The following is a 20,737-nucleotide window of genomic DNA, read 5'->3' on the forward strand; positions in this document are numbered from 1 at the left end:
TTTATTTTTATTTATTAGAAATGAAATCACGAGAATAACATTATGAATTATAAAATAAGAATAATTTTTCCTTCAAATAACATCAACTAAATGGCGGAAAACTCTATAGTGGGAAGGACATGAAATTGAAACCTCCCACTTCACATTCAATCCACATAATTAGGTAAGAAATAATATATTTCTTGGTATTTAGTTTGCATAAATTTGGCAAGGTGTGCTCCAAAAAGTAATTTCACATTTTTTCAATTATAAACAAAACTTTTTAAAAATGTCTTACAATTTTCAAAAAAAAAAAAAAGAAAAAGAAAACCTAAATATAAAAAGCATGAATAATCCATTGACCTGTCTATATATATACACAACAACAAATATATTTTCTGAAAAATGAAAACCTCATCTGCACTCTCACAAATTAATGGTGATACCTCTAGCACCAGTACCATAAGGAGATGGTGTAATTTCCTCTCCATATAAATACATATTATTATTATTATTATTATTATTAATATTACCATGCTTAGTGGGGTCATATTTTTCTCCATCACCCCAAAGAGCATAAGCTTCCTCTCCATGAACAGCATCATCTCCGATCAAAAGGTGGCCCTCAGGCATTCTTAAGGGTATTAATAACCTTATAGCTAAGAGAATCAAAGTAGTAGAAACTACATTCCATGCTATTATAAAAGTGGCAGCAGCAAGTTGCTTCAAAAACTGAACGCCGCCATTTCCACCGTAAAATGCTCCTCTTGTTTTCTTTGGCAGCACAAGTTCACACAGCTCTGGCTCTGCTAGAAGTCCTGTCAGGAGCCCACCCAATAGCCCAGCCACTGCATGTGTGTGAAACACACCTAACGTATCATCCACCTAAAATGGAAATAAAATGTCAATTATTGAAACTAAAATGCACTCTCTATCAAAACTACGATTCCTCGCAATATTGGAAGAACGACGTTACTCATAGGAGATATACCAGTTATTAAACTAATAGTAACAAAGCATGCTAATTCATATGTTACATGTACATGCTCCGTAAACGATATAAAATCCCGCAAGATCTAATTTTTCTAGTATTATAATTTTAATTGTGAAGCATAAAACATCTGGTCTTGTAAAATTGACAAGTGTCTAAGCACTAAAACACCAACTTGCCAAAATCATGAAATGATTTGTATGGAAGACTTGTGTACTTTTATTTTGATAGTGGTCATGAATCACGATCAGCCATCATCTTTGACTTTTATCCTTTTACAAGTACAAATAATATCAAATCTATTTTATATTATAATTTTTTAATTAATTATTGAATAAAATACGTTGATTAGAGATGCTATTCTGTTTTTGCCATTATTTTATCATTATTATTATTTTTTTTTAGAAGACCATTATTTCATCATTGAAAGTTAGCGGAGCATTTGGTATTAATAGTCAGAAGCATAAGAGTATACAAAGACAAAGACTAATGCAAATTCCTAATCTGAAAGCTGGGTTTTGTCAACAGAATTTTGGAGGAAAGAGATACTGCCCGCTGGATGAAGTCATCTTCCACCCACTTGTCCATTTGGGTGAGGAAGATCCACTTTAAGAAATTTCTTCTTATTTATATAAATTATTTCGTGGGATATTCTTGGTCAACATTTTATACTTAAATATATATATATATATATATATATATATATATATATATATATATATATATATATAAATGAATTGGAATCCATGATATAATTATATAAGCTTAACATATATATAGTCTTAATTTGTGGCTAGCTCAGGTTGAAAATTCTGAACAACTTATCAGAAGATGTGTGTGAATTGATTGAAAGACAACTTGATCATCTTGCTTTTGTATTCTACTGTTGAAAATTGCCTAACTTTAAATCTATTTTAGCTAGATAGAGTCAATGATGTGATTTTTGTATGTGTTATGGAGGGATTTTCTGTGATAAAATTTTAGAATTTTTATTTTAATTTTCATAAAATTTTATGAAATCTATTTTTTATACTTTCATATTTAATAGAAGAGAAAATATTCAGTCACTTTTTCTAAATTTTGTTTATAGAATTTATTATAATTAAATTAAATCTTTCTAACAAACAAAGAATAGGAGGATTCAGATTCAAATCTAAAAATATTATATATTATCATATGTAACACATGGAAATAAACAAATAAAAATAAATAATAAATACCTTCTGTAGCAGAGTAGACTTTTTGTGAAGAACCATCATAGAGACCCATGGAATGCTTCCTGATAGCATTCCCATCACAATAGCCGCCCAAGATTGAACCAGCCCTTCAAATTTTAATTCATAAATTAAGAACACCATAATTAATTTCTATAATTATCTCTGAAACAATCTCTTTCTAAATTGTCACTTTCATCACAAGCAATTACCTGCTCCTGGAGTAATGCAAGCCAGTCCTGTCATCATACCCTGAACAGCTCCTATAACCGAAGGTTTACCGAAGAACAAGACATCCATTGTTGTCCATACAAGCAAGCTTGTAGCTGCGCTTATGTTGGTATTTAACATTGCAATTGAAGCATCAATATTAGCTGCATATGGTGCTCCGCCGTTGAATCCTGACCACCCCATCCACAGCAATCCTGCTCCGGCGAGCATCAGCAATACATTATTCGGTGGAAATCTCTCCCTATCGCTCTTTAGCCTTGGACCAACCTGTGTTCAATCATATGTCCGAATTATTAATGATTAATGATTCATTGGGCTTCATTAATTAACAGAAGCTAAACCCGAGCCAATATGCTTCCTTCCTTTATTTCTAAGTAATCAAAAAGACATATTTTATATACGTACCCAGTAAGCTGCAGTTAAGCCTGAAATTCCTGAAGAGAGGTGAATAACATAGCCACCGGAGTAATCAATAACACCCCATTGATAAAGAAATCCACCGCCCCAGAGACTAAAAGCACCAACTGTATATGAAAATATAAGCCACAAAGGCACAAAAGCCATCCAAGCTTTAATATTCATGCGACCAAGAACAGACCCAGCTAACAAAATAAGTGTAATAGCAGCAAAAGTGAATTGAAAGTAAACAAGCGTAGCCATAGGGTAATAAGGCTCGACAGTCTCCATAACACCGTTTTCATTTTCATGTTTACTTTCAGGAATTCTAGCTCTAGCTGTAAGATACTTTTGACCTAAAGCAGGCGCACCTTTACCCCAAAAAGGCAAAAGCTCATCGCCAAAAGCCATCCGAAAGCAGAGAAGAACCCAGCAAATAAGGACGGCGGCGAAAGCGTAAAGCGCCATGAAAGCGGAGTTTACAGCCCATTTTTTCTTGACAATACTGGCGTAGAGGATAACAAGTCCCGGCATGCTTTGGATAGCTACGAGAACTGAAGCTGTCATTTGCCATGCGTTGTCTCCTTTGTTTAGCCATGAAGGGACTGCTGGAGATACCTCTCTGTAGGCTTCCGAGATATTCATGGCGGCCTCCATAGACTGCTCTGTGGAGTTACGGTTACCTCTCTGTAAGGCTAATAATAATATTGAGTCGTATGTTTTGCTAGAATATACATACATATACTCGGGGACGATGAAACTGCAGTGAAATTGGAGAGGCGTGGTCGGTCAACGTGTGGGACATGTGGGGTGCTTGTAAGTTGTAAGAATATTCCAAGTGTGGACAACAGAGTACGCGAACGTTTGCCTTAACCAAAGGTTTGATATGTTTTTTAGCAACACCATCTGGATTAGTAGTAGTAAAGTAAACTTAAGATGGAGAGATTTTTGTCACTGACAAAATTATTAATAGAAAATTAAAATTAATTAATAAGACAGTACTGTACATTAAAGAAATTAAATAATTTTTGTTAATTAAGAGTTTTCTTTTAGTTTGTTAAAATGTCTCCAGGCTTAGGCCGAATAGAAAATCATTTGATTTTTATTCTAATATACAAAAGAAAAGATAACAGTTTCGTTAAAAATAATAAGGTTGGTTGGAACTTTGACTTTCCAACTAGTTTGCTACATTATACTTCTAGTATTATATATATCGATGTGTTTATGCATTAAGACCGGAAAAAAATAAATGTCCAAATATAGACTTGGCTGAAAATTTTGACTTTTGAAGAGATGCGATCGACGTCATTGATTTAGGAAAGAAATGTAAAGTACAACCACGTGGTTGTACGGCCTTGATTTTCTTTGGACTATTTGATTAACTTATAACAACACAAAAAATGAAATTCATAATTTATTTCATTGGAAGAAAATATTTTATATTAATTAATAAAACTAACTATTAATGAGTATTAGTTACGAGAAAATGACCATAAGATAAAATTGCACAAAAGATAAACATTTCGTATTCAATTTGACTTTTATATTCGAAAGTTGTTGGTATATATAATTCATTATTCATTTGATCTCAGTTAAAAAATAAAAATAAAAATAAAAATAAAATAAAAGGACAACATTTTCAAAGCTCGTGAGGACTGCTAGGCTGCTGTCTATGATTTTACAAGCTAATTCCATGTCAAGAGAATCAAGTTATTGCAGCCTTTTACAATTTGAAGTTTCTGAGAAATCATTTGATGAGAAAGATTAGGATTTAATTTAGCATTGACAGTGACTACCGTTTAAAAATTCCAAAATGCTTGCTTGTGGTTGACCATTTGGCTAACAATAAAGATGATTGGCTCATGCTTACTTTGCACGATAAGAATATTGACTTGTTGAATTACAAGAATACCCTTTTTAAATTTGGGCTGGAAATGGGGCACTATAGGAGGGAAAAAAATATAGTTAATATTTACTATTTATGTTGCTAAATAATATTAAACCTATGACCTTTGTTTATCTAATTATGTTGCCAATAAGCTACTTAACATTGTTGTGTAAGAAATAAGCAAAAGATATATATATCGGTAGCTATAATAATAAAATATCTTGTAATTTTATTTTCAAAATTTTTAAATTTTAAATAAATTAAAAATTCAAATTTTCGATCTCATAAACCTAAGTGCCGAATAATTTTAATTTAAGTCCGAATTTACAAAGTTGGGCTCAAGCCCATAATTATTTTTATGGAAATTCTGAAGTTAAGAGTTTGCTAAATTATTCAAGTATAAATAATATACATTAAATTGATTATTAAAAATATTACTAAAATTTAATTTACACATTTCAATCCAAACTATTATTTAAAGGGCAAAATGTTCTAGTGAAATCTTAAAATTTAAATGATAGAAGACCCTAGAAGTCTAGAACCAAATAACCCTTAGAAAAACATATCAAACCAATAGAAATAGGTTGAGAAACCTAGAATTTTCTATTGAATGAGACCAAACCCGAATTAGACCGAATCAAGATATAAATACTTTTTAGGATTTAGGAGAGAGAAACCCAAAATTTTTCTCCTCCCTCTATCATTGCCCGATTCCAGCGCCCCTCCCCCTTTCTTTTCCGTTTTCCGGCCAAAAAGCCATAGCTTTCGGTCTCGGAACACCCTAAAACCATCGTCTCATCGGGGAGAAGCTGATTGTGGTCTTGACTCGAGCTATAGTGACCTTGTAGAGGAGAAATCGAAGCAAGGAGCTTGGTTGATATGGCAATTGCGATTACGGCGAAGTTCACGCTGTTGTCGATGGTCTTGCGTGCGACAGAGGCTCTCGATCGATTCCTTGATGCTCGGTGACTATTTTTCCTCGGTTAATCGTTGTGGCTGAGCTCGCGTGATGAAACCACCGTGAATGGTGGCTCGCGGTGGCTGACAAGGCTTCTTCCGGCGAAGCCGGCTCGACAAATGTGAAAACCGGCGTCAGAAGTGAGCTCCTCGCTGAATTCCAAAGAGTTCGGTGTAAGCATTGCACATTTTCGGTGTAATTTAATTCCCGGCCACCGTATGTGGCAGGTCCGGTGGTGAACCATATATGCTTGTGGGGCCTGTGGTTTTATTGGTTTACTGTTATTAAAACAGGACAGAAAAAATAAATTTCAAATTTGGTTTTATTAGTTTACTCATATTAAAATAGGAGAGAGAAAATAAATTTTAAATTTAAATTTTGAGTCGCTTAAAAAAAAAAAATTGTTAAAGATAATCTGAATATTCTATGTGCAAAGATTTTTCTTGTGGGATGGGCTGTTGGCCTGGCCATAAATTTTATCATCATTAGGATCATCCTCTAATAGAGTTTGTCTTGTATTTTCCATCTTCCTTATTTAAAAACAAACAATTAAAAAGCCATTTGCATAATATTTTTATATAGTTTACACCTAAAACTTAATTTTAAAATTGAATAAGTAAAATTTTCCAAATTACACATCTACCCAATGATCTAATCTGTCAAAAGCCCATCAAAAATAGATCGCTCAATAATTTGCTTAATGCTCCATAGAAATTCTTAATCGAGACAGTAAAAAGTCGAGATTAGAGTAAAATTAATAGAAATATTAAAATAGAGTAAAATTATAAAAAATTTATAAAAAGTTGGGGCGATTTTACTACATTAGGCCATAAAAAATCGAAAATATCTTCTAGCTGTTGGCTTGGCATCCCATGGAAAGGAAACGTGTCCAATTTCGATTCATCTCATGAGGAAAAAAAGAAAAAAAAAGGGAAAATCAGTAGCTGGCACAGCCTTCCAGATTCCAATGTCCTGTTCTATTTTTTTGGAGCCATTGCACGTTTTCTAGGATTAGATTTTTTCTGTCGGTTGAAATTATTTGTTCAGTTTACATTTTTGTTTTTGGTGCAGTACTTGTTTCTCATTTGTTTTTTATCACCCGTAAACTATAGTCGCAATGAGGCTAGAAATATCCAAGCCAACATAAATTTGTGGGCGTAATGGAAATGAGGCCATTGATGCTTGTCTTTGCAGTTTGGGTTCTTTCCCATTACAGTTTTATTCTTTACCCTAATTTTGGGATTTGCTCCATCTTCCTCTGCTGGTCACCCACTTCAACCACATAAGTTATGTTACTCCTTTGTTTACATTTTTTTTTTTCAAACTTAAATCTTTGTGTAAAAAATTGTTTGTCTGTGTAATCTATGGAAATTGAGAGAAAACAATTATTTTCAGTGTAATATATCATTTTTGTAGAAAATCCAAATTAGAAATTTCATTAACGGAAACTATATATAAACATGAAATACAGATCAATATATTTCTATATTTTTATAGGAAATCTAATAATAAACAACTTATACAAATAATAAAAAAACAAAATAAACAATCTTAATTTGAAATATTTGATCGAATTAATAGAGCATAATATTTGTATTATAAGCGATTGCTTACTCCACTTTATGGTTATTCATGGCGATTGACTTTTTGGCCTTTCTACAAGTTTGACCTTATCACTTTCAAATTTTTTCCTTCTATTAGAGAAGAGATCTGTACTTCTTTCTGCATAACTATCTTAACAAGAAAATACCCTACACAAAATCATCACAATGGTAACAATAATAACTCAATCTAAATCTAAGAATAAAATCTCATTTCAGCAATAAAATTTTAATATTTGAGCAACAATAACTCAGATCTATGTAATGATTATTTGAAAAGAAAAAAAAAATAAAAAGGAAAGGGCATTTAGAACTCATCTCACGGAAAAAGAAATGAGAGCTTTTAAATTTTTATTACTCCTACAATAATAGTGTAATATATAGTTAAATGAAAATAAAAGAGAAAAATAAAAAAAACTATTGAGAACAAGAGAAGATTTTATATTCAATGTCATATCCATCTGAATTCATTTTTTCCCACAAGTTTTATTTATATTTTGAAATTTGTATGATATTCGCAATCTAAAATTTTTATTTTCATTTTTCACCCCACAAAGTTAAAGGTTTAATTTAATATATATAGCAATTCAAAGGTTAAAGTGCAATTAATCAAAGACTTTAAACTAATAATACCAAAAGAAATTAGAGAAATGACAATTATCTCGAGGAGATAGTGATATCCTTGGATAAGGCAAGAGGGTGTGTGTCCATATGCAAAGTTACTCTTGACTATATCCATTTGGTTTTTTCTGTATATAAGGAACTAAGAAGGTTCATACCACAACTCTCAAACTCTTTTCTGATTTCCAAAATATGCTCTTGTGATTTTGTTTGCATAGATCAGTAGTTATTTCATTTTCCTTATTAAGAAAAGGATTCATTAGTTGTGTTTCACTAAATACATGGAATCCGATATGCATATTCCACGAACAGTGATTCAAGATAATTATTTTCTAATTTAACATCATTTCATAATTGTTACTGGTGATGGATTTACCAATGTCAAAAAAGTGTTAATTGAACCCTCTTTTTTTTTTTTTTTTGAATTTTTTAATAAATATATGTAATTTGACTAAATTAATCCATAAATTTTAATTTATTTATGTTTTTGACCCTTTTTTTTTTTAAAAAAAAATTTATCTTATAGTAATTGGCCGAGAAAGATAATTTTAATATTATCCTACGGCTATAAGACTCAAACAAGAGACTGTGAGATTGTGGGGTCACTTCTAAGGGATGTAATTTTGATATAAACAAAAATCAAAGAAAGAAAAAGAATACGAAGAAAATATGTGGTCTGGATATAGTTTAATCATTTGTCTTATTCGTGCATTTTCAAACACATGGCAAAATATATAACATAGAGTGAATGATTGTTGGAACTCATTTGCAAAATATCAATTCACATTTATTTGATTAAAAATTATTTATTTATTTTTAATATGAGATTCATCTCTCAACACAAATAATATAATTTAATTAACAAGATATACAGGCTGTTTCCTATTATTAATGTGTGATTGTAAATCCCTTAATAAAAACGACAAGAGACACGTGCCATTTGGCCCAAATTGCACTTGCTAAGGTCATTTGTTTCGAAAAAAACAAGGAAAGATAACATATCCTAGTCTTAAATCATATTATTAATTGTTTAATTTGGTCACATGAAATGGATTTGGCTTCCGCTTTTATTTTCATAATTGCGACTTAATTTGTCATTATGAAGGACTAATAGTTATTAATAACAGAACCAAAGTCAAGTAATAGAATTATAGGGAGTGATGTGAATATAATTAAGAGCTAGAATGTCACACCCGATTCTAATCACCAGAGAAATTGTCCGCTTTGGATCAAGCCAAATCGTCCATACAAGATGGCAAGACCCGCACGATTTTGTTCCGCAGGAGAAATGAGAAACTTTCCAAAAGGTCACCTATCCTGAGATTTCTATTAAGCAAGCACGCTTAACCCTGGAGTTCTTCCAACTCTCCAGCCATTCCACTAAAAGGCTCCTCTAATGATTAGATTCCCCCTTTTCGATATATGATTCGATTCATTCTTGTGTCCTGCATTCCACTACTCTAGCTAGCCTGCCATCCTAAGATCGCTTTGCTGGGTTGGGATGTCACATAGAAGGCTTTTGAAAATTTAATGCCAACATTTAAATTTTACTTTGCTAAAATTTTTTCAGTTTGAAAATTTTCATTTTCCTCTGCACCTAAAAGTAGTAACCATTTTAGTAAGTATGCATGAAATTTTTTAAAAAATTTTGGGGCCAATTTTTTGAGTAACGAGATCATCTATTAAACTTTCACAAAATTGATCACGTATAAATATAAAAGGAATTTATTGTTCTTCACATGAAATCCTATTATTTCCTAATCAGGCACTACTTTACACATATATATTCTCTTGTCAATCACGAACCTATCGAAATCAATTAATCTAAATGAAATTCCTTTTATTTTGGACATTGTTTTTGTAAAAATGGCTACAGCTCATATACTTCTAGACTTGAACTCCACATCACAAGATGAATGCGTTGATGCTAATCCTCATTTAATCGAAACCGAAAGTGTTCTTCCTAACAAGAACAAAATAGGAAACAAAAAGAAAAACATATCTAATGACGTTCAAATATCTGTAAGCACAATGTTGCTAAATGAGATGAAAAAAGGGTATTAAATGCGAGTATGTATGAAAAGTAGCATCTACATTTAACATTTCTGTGAACACATACACTTTTATAGTACTCTACATTATTTTCGAACAGATTAATAAAAAACCGAGCACATTCTTAACGTTTCTTCCATAATTTCGTATTAATGAGGTTGAAAAAAAAAATCAACTATGTACGAATTATCCCTATATAGTACAAAAGAACACTTCTTTGGCAATAACCATGGCACAACCTTATAAAGTTATGTCATGATTTTTAAAAGTTGGAAATTCACACACATTCTCATGCCTACATATTCTAAATCGTGCTTAAAGAAAACAAAACACAACCTGTTGTAGTATCTAATTGTGTTTTTATAAAGTATATTAGTGTGGTTATTTTTGTATAGTCAAAATAGCGTTAGAATAGCTATGACTCTAACAGATATTTGTTAGTAGTGTTAGAATAGCAATAACTCTAACAGATACACACTTGTATATATTCTTACTCTAATATGCAGAGTAGAGATGACGGAATAATAATATTCTGAGGAGGCTATCATTCATTAGCTCCTCTTTCAATTTTGTGTCTTTCTATTTTATGAAATTCCTTTTTTGTTGGCTGCTTTGATCCTTTTCATGGTGTCAGAGCTAGGGATAATAGCTTGATTTGATCCCTGTATTCAATTTCTTGTATCTCCTTGTCGAGATTTTTTTTAGAAGAAGACGTCCTCAGACGATCTGGCGAAAATTATTGCCGCCATCAACGCCAAAAGTAACGAGACCGATCCGTATCAAACTCATAGTTCTGAGGCTCCCGGATTTAGTATTGTGAGTGTTCCTTTGAAAGGGCCTAATTACCTTTCCTGGAGCAGAGCAGTACAAATAGCACTGAGAGCTAAGAAAAAGTTAGGGTTCGTAAATGGGAAAATAAAAGCCCCAGAACCAGATTCTGATGATTATGAGAAGTGTTTGACAGCAGACAGTATGGTAGTGTCGTGGTTGCTTAATGCTATGTCGAAAGAAATATCTGATGCTTTCGTTTTTTGCAAAAATGCAAAAGCCCTCTGGGATGAGATGAAACAGCGATATGGCAAAAGCAATGGGCCTATGATTTATCAGTTGAAAGAGAAATTGCAGGTTACAAACAGGGAGACGATTTTGTGACTGGGTATTATACAAAACTTAAGAAGAAGTGGGATGAGCTATTGTGTCTAGCTCCTTTACCAATATGCTGTGAGACGGGAACTGCAATTACAGATTATGACAATAACAGAAGGCTTATGTAGTTCTTGATGGGTTTGGGCGATGAGTACGATAATGTGAATAACCAGGTGTTATTGCAGGACCCTTTACCTTCGATCAACAAGGCTTATTCTATGGTTATGAGCGTAGAAAAGCAGAGAGAAGTGCAAACCAGTAGTGTTACATCTGCTGAGACTGCTGTTGCTATGATGGCCCGAAGGGGAAGCAACAATTATTCAGACAATGCCAGCAGCTCTAGAAACAATAACAGGAGCACTTGTTATACCAAGAAAGAGGATAGAAAAAAGGGGTATTACACCAAGTGTAAAATGAGGGGGCATACTATAGAAGATTGTTTTCAAATTCATGGGTATCCTGGTTGGTTCATCGAGTTACAAAAGAAGAAGGGGGTCGATGTGAGAAAATATTACAGTGCAAATAATGTTGCACAGATTGCAGTTACAGACTCTCCACTACAACAACATATTTCAAACCAGAGGGGTAATGATGCTCAAGACAAAGGGGTATCAGATTATATCCAGCAGGAGTTTCAAAAGTTTCTTCGAGCTAAAGGAGGGTTTCTTGAAACCGATGAGGAGGCAGTTAGAAACGTGAATTTCGCAAGTACATTACTCAATTCTGTTATTACTGGTATTGATTTTAATTGCAAGGATAATTGGATAATTGATTCTGGTGCAACTGAACATATCACACCCAAATTATCCTTCCTTGATCAAGTTGTTCAGCTAAATCCACCCAAAACAATTCGTTTACCTGATAACTCCACCAGAAAAGCCACACACATAGGGAACATAAAATTGAATGATCGGATAATTTTGTACAATGTTCTATATGTTCCTTCATTTAGCTACAACTTGTTATCCATTAACTTGCTCACCCGGACTTGTCATTTGTCAGTACACTCATTCCCTGAACATTGTTTATTCCAGGATTTACTGACTAAGGAGGTGTTGGGAGAAGGAAGAGTTATTGAAGCTCTTTATTTTGTGACTAGAGATTCTTTTAATAAGCAAATAAGTTGTTTTTCTGTCACTAGTTGTGGTGAACATGATAGACATTTAGCTATGCTTTGGCATGCTAGATTAGGGCATGTTGCTCATAAGAGATTGAAGCATGTTGATGGTATTTCAAAATGTGATTATGCTGATTTGATTTGTTCTATTTGTCCTGTTGCCAAACAAACCAGAATTCCTTTTTCACCTAGCCGAATTTTAACTACGGAAGTGTTTGATCTTATTCATGTTGATTTATGGGGTCCTTATCATTTGAAATCTATCACAAATGCTGTTTAGATGTTGACTATAGTTGATGATTTTAGTCGATTTTGTTGGACTTACATGTTGAAAAGTAAAGATCAAGTATTCTCTGCCCTGAAATCTTTTTTCCATTATGTATTCACTTATTACACCAAGAAGATTAAAGTTATTCGAACAGATAATGGTACTGAGTTTCTCAATAATACTTGTAGCTCTTTCTTTCAAGAAAATGGGACATTACATCAACGATCTTGTGTTTACACTCTGCAGCAGAATGGAGTTGTCAAACGGAAACATCGGTCATTGTTAAACATAGGCCGAGCCTTATTATATCAATCCAAATTTCCACCCAAGTTCTGGTCTGAGTTGTTGTTGACTGCCACCCATATTACCAACAGATTACCCTCTGAAAACTTGAATTGGCAAACACCTTATGAGCGACTACATGGGCAGCCAGTGGATTACAGTTACTTCCGTACTATAGGTTGTCTGTGTTTCACTACAAATACCTTACCTCATAAACTGAAATTTGATCCAAGGGCATCTCCATGTGTTTTAATTGGTTATGCTCAACAGCAAAAAGCATACCGATTATACAACTTGATTACAAAGACTATAATCAATTCACGAGATGTTGTTTTTGCAGAGTCAGTGTTTCCCTTTCATCATACAAAACCCGAAATTGTCACTGATTTTTGTTTGCCTAAATGTATTTCCGATGCAGACCTTGATGTTTTATCCTATCCTATACCTTCCATTGAGACAGATTTTGTGTCGCAACTAGACCAGCCGTATGTACCCGAAGGAGATAGTGTACCTCAACCAGACCAACCGAATATACCCGATTCTGCTTCTTTTGAATCAGCTGAACATGTCACAGCAGAATCGTCCCCTGTTTTCCAACCTGCGAACCGAAGAAGTACTAGCAACGAAAACCCCCAGCTTGGCTTGCTGATTTTGTCACTAATCCACAAACCAGTTCCCACATACACTTTACTTCTTCTCATTTATCCTTTGTTGCACAGATATCCAAAGTTATTGAACCTTGCGCTTATAATCAAGCTAAAAATAATAATAATTGGGTAATTGCCATGAATAAAGAATTGACTGCCTTAGAACAAAACAATACATGGGTGCTTACTGATTTGCCTTCTAATGTTACTCCTATTGGTTATAAGTGGATATATGGGGTTAAATACAATGCTGATGGCAGTATCGAAAGGTACAAAGCTCGGCTTGTTGCTAAAGGGTACAATCAGCTTCTTGGCTTGGATTACAACCAGACATTTTCACCTGTTGTGAAACTTGTTACAGTTCGAGTGTTTTTAACTATTGCAACTGCATTTACTTGGCCAGTGCATCAGCTTGACATCAATAATGCGTACTTACATGGTTCTATAGATGAAGACATTTATATGCAGGTACCTCCAGGGTATGAGAAAGCCAAACCAGGGCAAGTTTGCAAATTGCAACGGTCTCTATATAGGTTGAAGCAAGCTGGCAGACAATGGAATAAGGAATTAATTGCAAGTTTAATAGCTGAAGGTTTTTGCCAATCCTCTTTTGATCACTGTTTGTTCACTCGAGGTAACGGTAATACATTCATTGTTGTCTTGGTTTATATCGATGATTGCCTGATTTCTGGTCCCTCAGTTGCTTTGATTGATGAATTAAAGGCTTATTTGCATGGGACATTTACTATTAAAGATCTTGGACATGCCAAGTATTTTTTGGGCATCGAAATATTTCGGTCAACGGACTGAATGTTGTTAACTTAGCATAGTTTATCACAGATATTGTTGCAAACACAGGTTTACAAGATTCTAAACCAGCGTCTAGTCCTTACATTCAAGGACTCAAACTCAGTTCCGACATGGGCAGACCTTTGCAAGACCCAGAACGTTACAGACGTTTAATCGACAGACTATTATATTTGTCGCTCACTAGACCTGATATTAGTTATGTTGTTCAACAACTAAGTCAGTTTATGCAATCTCCTCACCATCAGCATTTTCAGGCAGCATTGACAGTGGTGAAGTATTTACATGGTACTAGTTTAAAGGGGTTGTTTCTTCCAGCTTCAAATGATCTAAAGCTTCAATCTTTCTCAGATGCCGACTGGGCCACTTGTGCGGATACTAGGAGATCTGTTACCGGGTATTGTATCTTTTTGGGTACTTCCTTGGTGTCATGGAAGTCGAAGAAACAAACGATTGTAAGTCGATCTTCCGCCGAGTCTGAGTATAGAGCTATGGCTTCAACTGTTTGTGAAGTTCGGTGGCTGTCTTCTTTACTTACTGATTTTCACATTACTGTTCCTACTCCAATTCCATTACATTGTGACAATAAAGCAGCGATTCATATTGTAGCTAATCTCGTTTTTCATGAGCGAACAAAACACATCGACATTGATTGTCATGTGGTTCGGGCACAGTTACAAATTGGATTCATTAGTACTCCTTATTTGCCCAGCTCCATGCAACTAGCTGACATGTTCACAAAACCTTTGTCTACTCAGCTATTTCAGAATTTTGTGTGCAAGCTTGGATTGGTTGATTTCTCACCAACTCCAGCTTGAGCGGGGGGTATAAAGTATATTTGTGTGGTTATTTTTGTATAGTCAAAATAGCGTTAGAATAGCTACAACTCTAACAGATATTTGTTAGTAGCGTTAGAATAGCAATAACTCTAACAAATACACACTTGTATATATTCTTACTCTAATATGCAGAGTAGAGATGATGGAATAATAATATTCTGAGGAGGCTATCATTCATCAGCTCCTCTTTTAATTTTGTGTCTTTCTATTTTATGAAATTCCTTTTTTGTTGGCTGCTTTGATCCTTTTCAGTTTTCAAAAGATAACTTCATTAATTGCCACCAACATTTCTATCGATCAATGTAATTGTTATTAGTGTCATATTAAAAAGAGAAGACAACGGCAAATTAAGAGTATTTTAGATTTAGTATTTTTACACACTCCCCAAACTTTCTATTACTAGCATATTTCTTTATATAAACGTACATCCAAGAAGGAAAAATTCTCTAAAGTAAAAGGACAAAGGGAGTAATACTTTTTTATGCATTAAATTCTTTTATAGGCAAGTATAGAGCATATTCATATCATTAGTTAAGGATGCATAAGTCATATAGAAACTAATATTTCAAGAGAGAAAAGATAATGAAAGCATGCATCTTATTGATATTCAAAGAAATGCCTTCTATTTATATAAAATAAGTGTAAGGAAAATAGAAAAGAAGTGTAAGGAAATAATAAAGTGCTACAGTAATGACATAAAGTTAAAAAAATGCATAGGATACATCTGAATTGGCAAAACATACTCTAGATAAAGAAAACACAGTAAAGATAAGTTAAGATTTATTCTTAAATGTAAATTAATTCAAATCTTTCACTTCCCCTCCTTTAGCTCCAATTCCAAATAAGTCTATAAGAAAAGTTGAGATTTGACTTTATTAACTTCTTTTCAAATAGATGTAAATAAGTTATTTAGTTCTCGATGCCTTTATATTCTACGCTACTTACCAAATATAGGAATAGAAATAATAATATCACTCCTTAGAAATTTTAATATGGAAATTATTTGCTTAAACCAGGTTACACGACTCTATTTATGGACTAAACAAATGAAGCTAAAGATTTTTTTTTTAATGTTCCGATTTATTTTAAATGTGTGATAAAAAATATCCACAATTCAATAAAAAAATCATTAATTTTATTAGTTTGATCTATAAATAGTACTATAAACCCATTTTAGGAAAGTTTTTCCCTTTTAGTATTAGCAAGTAAAAATCGTTAATAAGTTAGAAGTATTTTATATGAATAGACTATTACAACTAAGGTGTGAAGATACCACGTAGTGCAAGGAAAAATAAAAGAAAAAGACAAAAGTTCTTGTTGTTATTACAATAAAACAAATAGTATATTAATTATTAGAACTTCCAAGGTTGAACTATTCATTTTTCGGATTTAACTATAATTCATTGAATATTGATCTTGGCAAACTAATTAAGTCTATCTCTTGCTGGGTGAGTCTAATCAAAAAGGTTATTAATCAATTAGCAATATATGTGAAAGTCTATTGGATAGTAGAGGATTCCCTTTCCAAAACTAATTTACGAGGTATAGTTGTTGTAGTTATTTCTTTTCACATATAGTTTCTTTATTAAACTCAGTAATCATGTTAATTTTTTTTCACAAAATAATTAAATATTACTAAAATAAATCAACGACTAACATAGTTTTTTTGAGTGAAAAGAACTCAAATTTCTTAAGTGGTTAAATATTTAAATTTTTATAAATTGAGAAAATTCTTACAGAAAATATTTTTCTTTTACGTGTCTCACACGAAATCAGCGGTATAAATAAAAAAAAAATCAATAATAAATACTTAAGCATAATTAATAACCGATTAGATTGACTCATCAAGTGACAAAACAAAAGGATGCTTATCTACAAGGACCACATTTCTATAAAAATTGGCCATTTGAGTGTTTCCTCTTTGCCCTTGTCACCATCGTACCCACACCACCTTTTTTTCCTCAGTTTCTTGGCACCGTCCAAACAAAAATTTCTCCTTCTTCTCCTTCTTTCTTCTGTTCTTTCTTTATCTCTCACATCACCTGTATAGCGTCACTCGTCAATTCCTTCCTGTTATACTCCTGCTCAACTCTACAATTTGAGGACACGTGAGTGTGAGCCCTATTCATGTTTTATAGTTAAAATTCAACATAATTGATTCAATTCTCACCAGATTTTTTCATAACTAAGTAAGTTTTGAATGCACGTGAAGAGTCTGTTATCTTATCTGGGGTTTAACTCTCCTTTATATATTAAGTTTTTCTAGATTATGTTAATAAGAAAAAGTTATGGCACGGTTCTGTAATTTGTGAAATATAATTATTTTATCCTTATATTTGTAAAATATATAAATATTTTTCTTTATTTTACTTTTGTTACACTACTAGGCTCTGTTAAATTTTTATTTCTTTTATGTTGAGTTAATAAGAAAAATACAAAGATAAAAGGAAAATTATCAAAATTTTATACCACAAAAATCGCAGTATGGTCCATATGATTTGAGAAACACAATTAATTCATTCCTGAATTTTGAAAAATATATCAAATGTGAGAAAAAATAAAAGGGTATTTTCATCATTTCATAAGAAAGTTAACGAAAAAGATGTAAAAATTGGACAAAATGATCCTACAGTATAACAGAAGTAAATTATAACAAAAAATTTTAGTCTATTTTCTAAAATACAAAGATCGACTAACTGTACTTTCTAAATTATAGACACTACACGGTAATTTCTCTATTAATAAAATTAAATTTTATTTGCTGATAACAAAAGAACTGATGCAATTAATACAAATAAATCTTTCATAATTTTTTAATTAATGAGTGTTCTTTACTGAAAAAAATATTTGATGTAGCTCCTTTATTTCACCAAAAAAAAGAAAAGAATTTAATATAACCAACACGAGGTAAGATCATTTGAGGTGAATTTTATTAGGCGATGAACTTTAGAGCTTTGATTATCGAAATTGCTGTAATTACTCGACGCCACTCCAATGAAGCGTGAAAATACGTGTACGGACCAAAAAAACAGGAATTTAATATATTTAAGAGATATAATATTGCAAATGGTGAGTAAAAGAAAAATTTTACCAGCGGACAATTAACACAAATTGAACACTATCTACCATTTTGTCATTTTATATTAGCTATTTTAGGCCCTGATAGCTCAAGAAACTGCTGCTACACTTTCTTTCTATGGCTAATAATTATTCTAGTGCATACCCATCGCCTCCACTTCCTCCTGCTAATAACAATAATCCTCAGAAAGATGAGCCTCTCTTTTCCGGCGACCGCAACTTCGCGGTCCACGGCGAGATCATGCTATTAGTTATAGTCTTGCTATTCGCTTTCTTTCTTCTGGTTATTTTTTATGTTTTATGTAAGCGGCGGACTAATGAGTCTTCTAAGCTCAGCCAATCGGAGCAATCATCGCCGGTTGTTCCTGCAGTTGCTGTCTTTAATGTTAAGTTTAAAGATGGCCTAAATCTGATGCCGGAAACAACACAGTACAGCCAGAACAGTAAGTGCTAAACATGACATTGACCTCTCCTGTTGATTCTTGTCTGAGGATGAAGGAATTGCCAATCAATTATTGACACGCCGCTAGACTAATTGATAATGGAACCACGTGGCAGCTTGCAATTGGTGCGCTTTATTATTGTAAATATATATGCTCATTAATTAGATGGATTCAATATTTGGCTTTAGTATGGTGGATTGATTTTTGTTTTTAATAACCTTATATTGGTTCTTTTTTTTTTTTTTTTTGCTTGGTTTTGATTTGAACTTCTATATCATTGATAAATTTAATTAAATATTACATCAAAATTTTTTTGATAAAAAATTCCGAATTCATATCCAGTTCAATCGATATACTCCGAGGTAAAAGTTAATAATTTATAATGAAATTTCAATTTATAGTTATTAAATTTTTTATTTTGTTCGATCCAGTGGGATGAGGCGCTGGATCTCTTAAACAACGTCCATAGTTCAAATTTTAGCGTTTTGAATGAAAAAAACTGGATTATGAGGATCTCCTCTATAGTGGGCCTTTGCAGAATCTAAATTTGGATTAATCAACTGTGCCGGATATCGGGTGGTTTACCAAAAAAAAAATTTTTATTTTAAAAGAAATCTCAATTCAACTAAACTTTCATTTTAAGTAAGTCGGAATTTGCTATTTGGAAATATTTTCTCTTGTTAGGCGTGCAATTAGTCTGTCTAATTCCAAAATCTAAACAGAAACTAAACATTATAGAATTGATTTTTCAATTTAAAAACGTTTTTTACTCTTAGAATTATATTTTTTATATTCATAGTCTTTCTCCTCCTTTAGAATTCTACTGTTTCGCAACAAGAAAACTTTTAAATGATTTATTTTTTACTAATGAACAAAGAGATTTCAATAATTTCATATTTTTTTATAATTTCTTTTATAATATGAGTCATAAATGAAAGTATTTAATTATGCATGCAACCAATTTCTTTTTTAAGTTATATAGCACAACATACATTTAACATGCACATAATATATGTCTTCTGCACTAAAATGCGTGTATATTTTATCTCCCAGTTAATATGAAACTCGAGTTCAACACCCTCCTTTGAATTAGAAAAAAAAAAATGTACCTATGATTATAAAAAGAAAAATAAAATTCTAAAAGAGTTATTTTTATGACACGTTACTTCTTTAGAAAAAAAAAAAAAAACTCCTAAAATGATAAATATTACAGAAGGAGTATAAGCAAATTGGTAAAATTAAGGTGTATTATTTTGTATATGCTTAATTATCTCTCTTTTCCAAATAATCCATTTTACAATCTCATATTAATAGATGCTTTTCTTGAATGAAACTAATTGGCACGTGCTGGAACTTGCTTTGCTTGATTGATAAATGCTTTTCCTGAGCTGGGGCCATATTGCACCAGTTGCCAAACACTCCGTACAATAGTAAGCAGCAGCTAGCCTGTGCTCTAGCATGAGGAATGCCATTTATGCGGGAACAATAATTGGTTTTGACGCAGGTGAAATGTGTGTTAGCGAATGTTTGATGTTCAATAATTAATGGTGGGATCTTAACTTATTAATGTACATGTCCGAGCAAAACAAAGAAAAAGAAAATTTTAATTACTGTTGTCCATCTTTCTGGAATCGGATGGCTTGATGATGGTAATTATGTGAACTCTCGTGAGTTCTCAGATACTGACCATGTGACTATATTATTGTCCTTTCTTTCTTGGCTTTGGAGTCATTTTGTCCTCCACCGTGTTCATGTTTCATAGACAAAGCAATTAAATTGGCAAAATACATATATTTGTTTTCTGAAATTTTAAAAAATAACCCTACTGACACCCTCAATTTTACAGAAATTAATCATGCACCTCTAACTTTATATTTTTTTTGCATTAGTCTTGCACATTTTCATGTTGACAAATGCACGTGAGTTGTACACTTGGATTTGCACTTGTGCTAACTAAACTAGCTCAATGGAAAATGAGACCCATTTTAATTGATGACACAATTAACCGATCAATCTTAATTAATCCCTATTATTTCTTCCCCACTCCCCTCGGGTAACTATCAGAAGCCCTTAACTTTCTTCGCTCCCTTCTACATTTATAAATCATAAACTGAGTGACGATTACTCCATCAATTAAGAACTATTAAGATGTTGTCTATTGATACTAGTAGGGTAGGGC

The 20,737-nt window shown here is 32.6% G+C and overlaps 2 protein-coding genes across 2 annotated transcripts; one reads left to right on the forward strand and one right to left on the reverse strand.

Annotated features, from left to right (window-relative positions):
- Nucleotides 1–315: 315 nt before the first annotated feature.
- On the reverse strand, nucleotides 316–3,542 carry AMT2 (ammonium transporter 2). The gene is made up of 4 exons (XM_012234411.4): nucleotides 2,821–3,542; nucleotides 2,397–2,682; nucleotides 2,191–2,294; nucleotides 316–864 (listed from the first exon to the last, which is right to left on the reverse strand). Exons 1-4 carry the CDS (start codon nucleotides 3,466–3,468, stop codon nucleotides 406–408), a joined length of 1,497 nt encoding a protein of 498 aa, XP_012089801.3. The 5' UTR covers nucleotides 3,469–3,542; the 3' UTR covers nucleotides 316–405.
- A 14,637-nt stretch (nucleotides 3,543–18,179) lies between these two features.
- Nucleotides 18,180–18,775, forward strand: LOC149498512 (uncharacterized). Its single transcript, XM_089717516.1, has one exon. The coding sequence runs from the start codon at nucleotides 18,234–18,236 to the stop codon at nucleotides 18,567–18,569; it is 336 nt and encodes a 111-aa protein (XP_089573642.1). The 5' UTR covers nucleotides 18,180–18,233; the 3' UTR covers nucleotides 18,570–18,775.
- Nucleotides 18,776–20,737: the final 1,962 nt, after the last annotated feature.

Source organism: Jatropha curcas, chromosome 2, assembly GCF_041381405.1.
Source record: "Jatropha curcas cultivar XTBG-Jc1 chromosome 2, XTBG_Jcur_1.0, whole genome shotgun sequence".
In the NCBI taxonomy this organism is placed as follows: Eukaryota; Viridiplantae; Streptophyta; class Magnoliopsida; order Malpighiales; family Euphorbiaceae; genus Jatropha; species Jatropha curcas.

Excerpts from the sequence above, each read along its gene's own strand:
- AMT2 (XM_012234411.4), bottom strand. The coding sequence starts at position 3,468 with ATGGAGGCCGCCATGAATATCTCGGAAGCCTACAGAGAGGTATCTCCA. Across the intron at positions 2,295-2,396 it reads TTGCATTACTCCAGGAGCAG|GGCTGGTTCAATCTTGGGCG; the intron begins GTAATTGCTTGT and ends TAAAATTTGAAG. Across the intron at positions 865-2,190 it reads AGTCTACTCTGCTACAGAAG|GTGGATGATACGTTAGGTGT; the intron begins GTATTTATTATT and ends TTTCCATTTTAG.
- LOC149498512 (XM_089717516.1), top strand. The coding sequence starts at position 18,234 with ATGGCTAATAATTATTCTAGTGCATACCCATCGCCTCCACTTCCTCCT.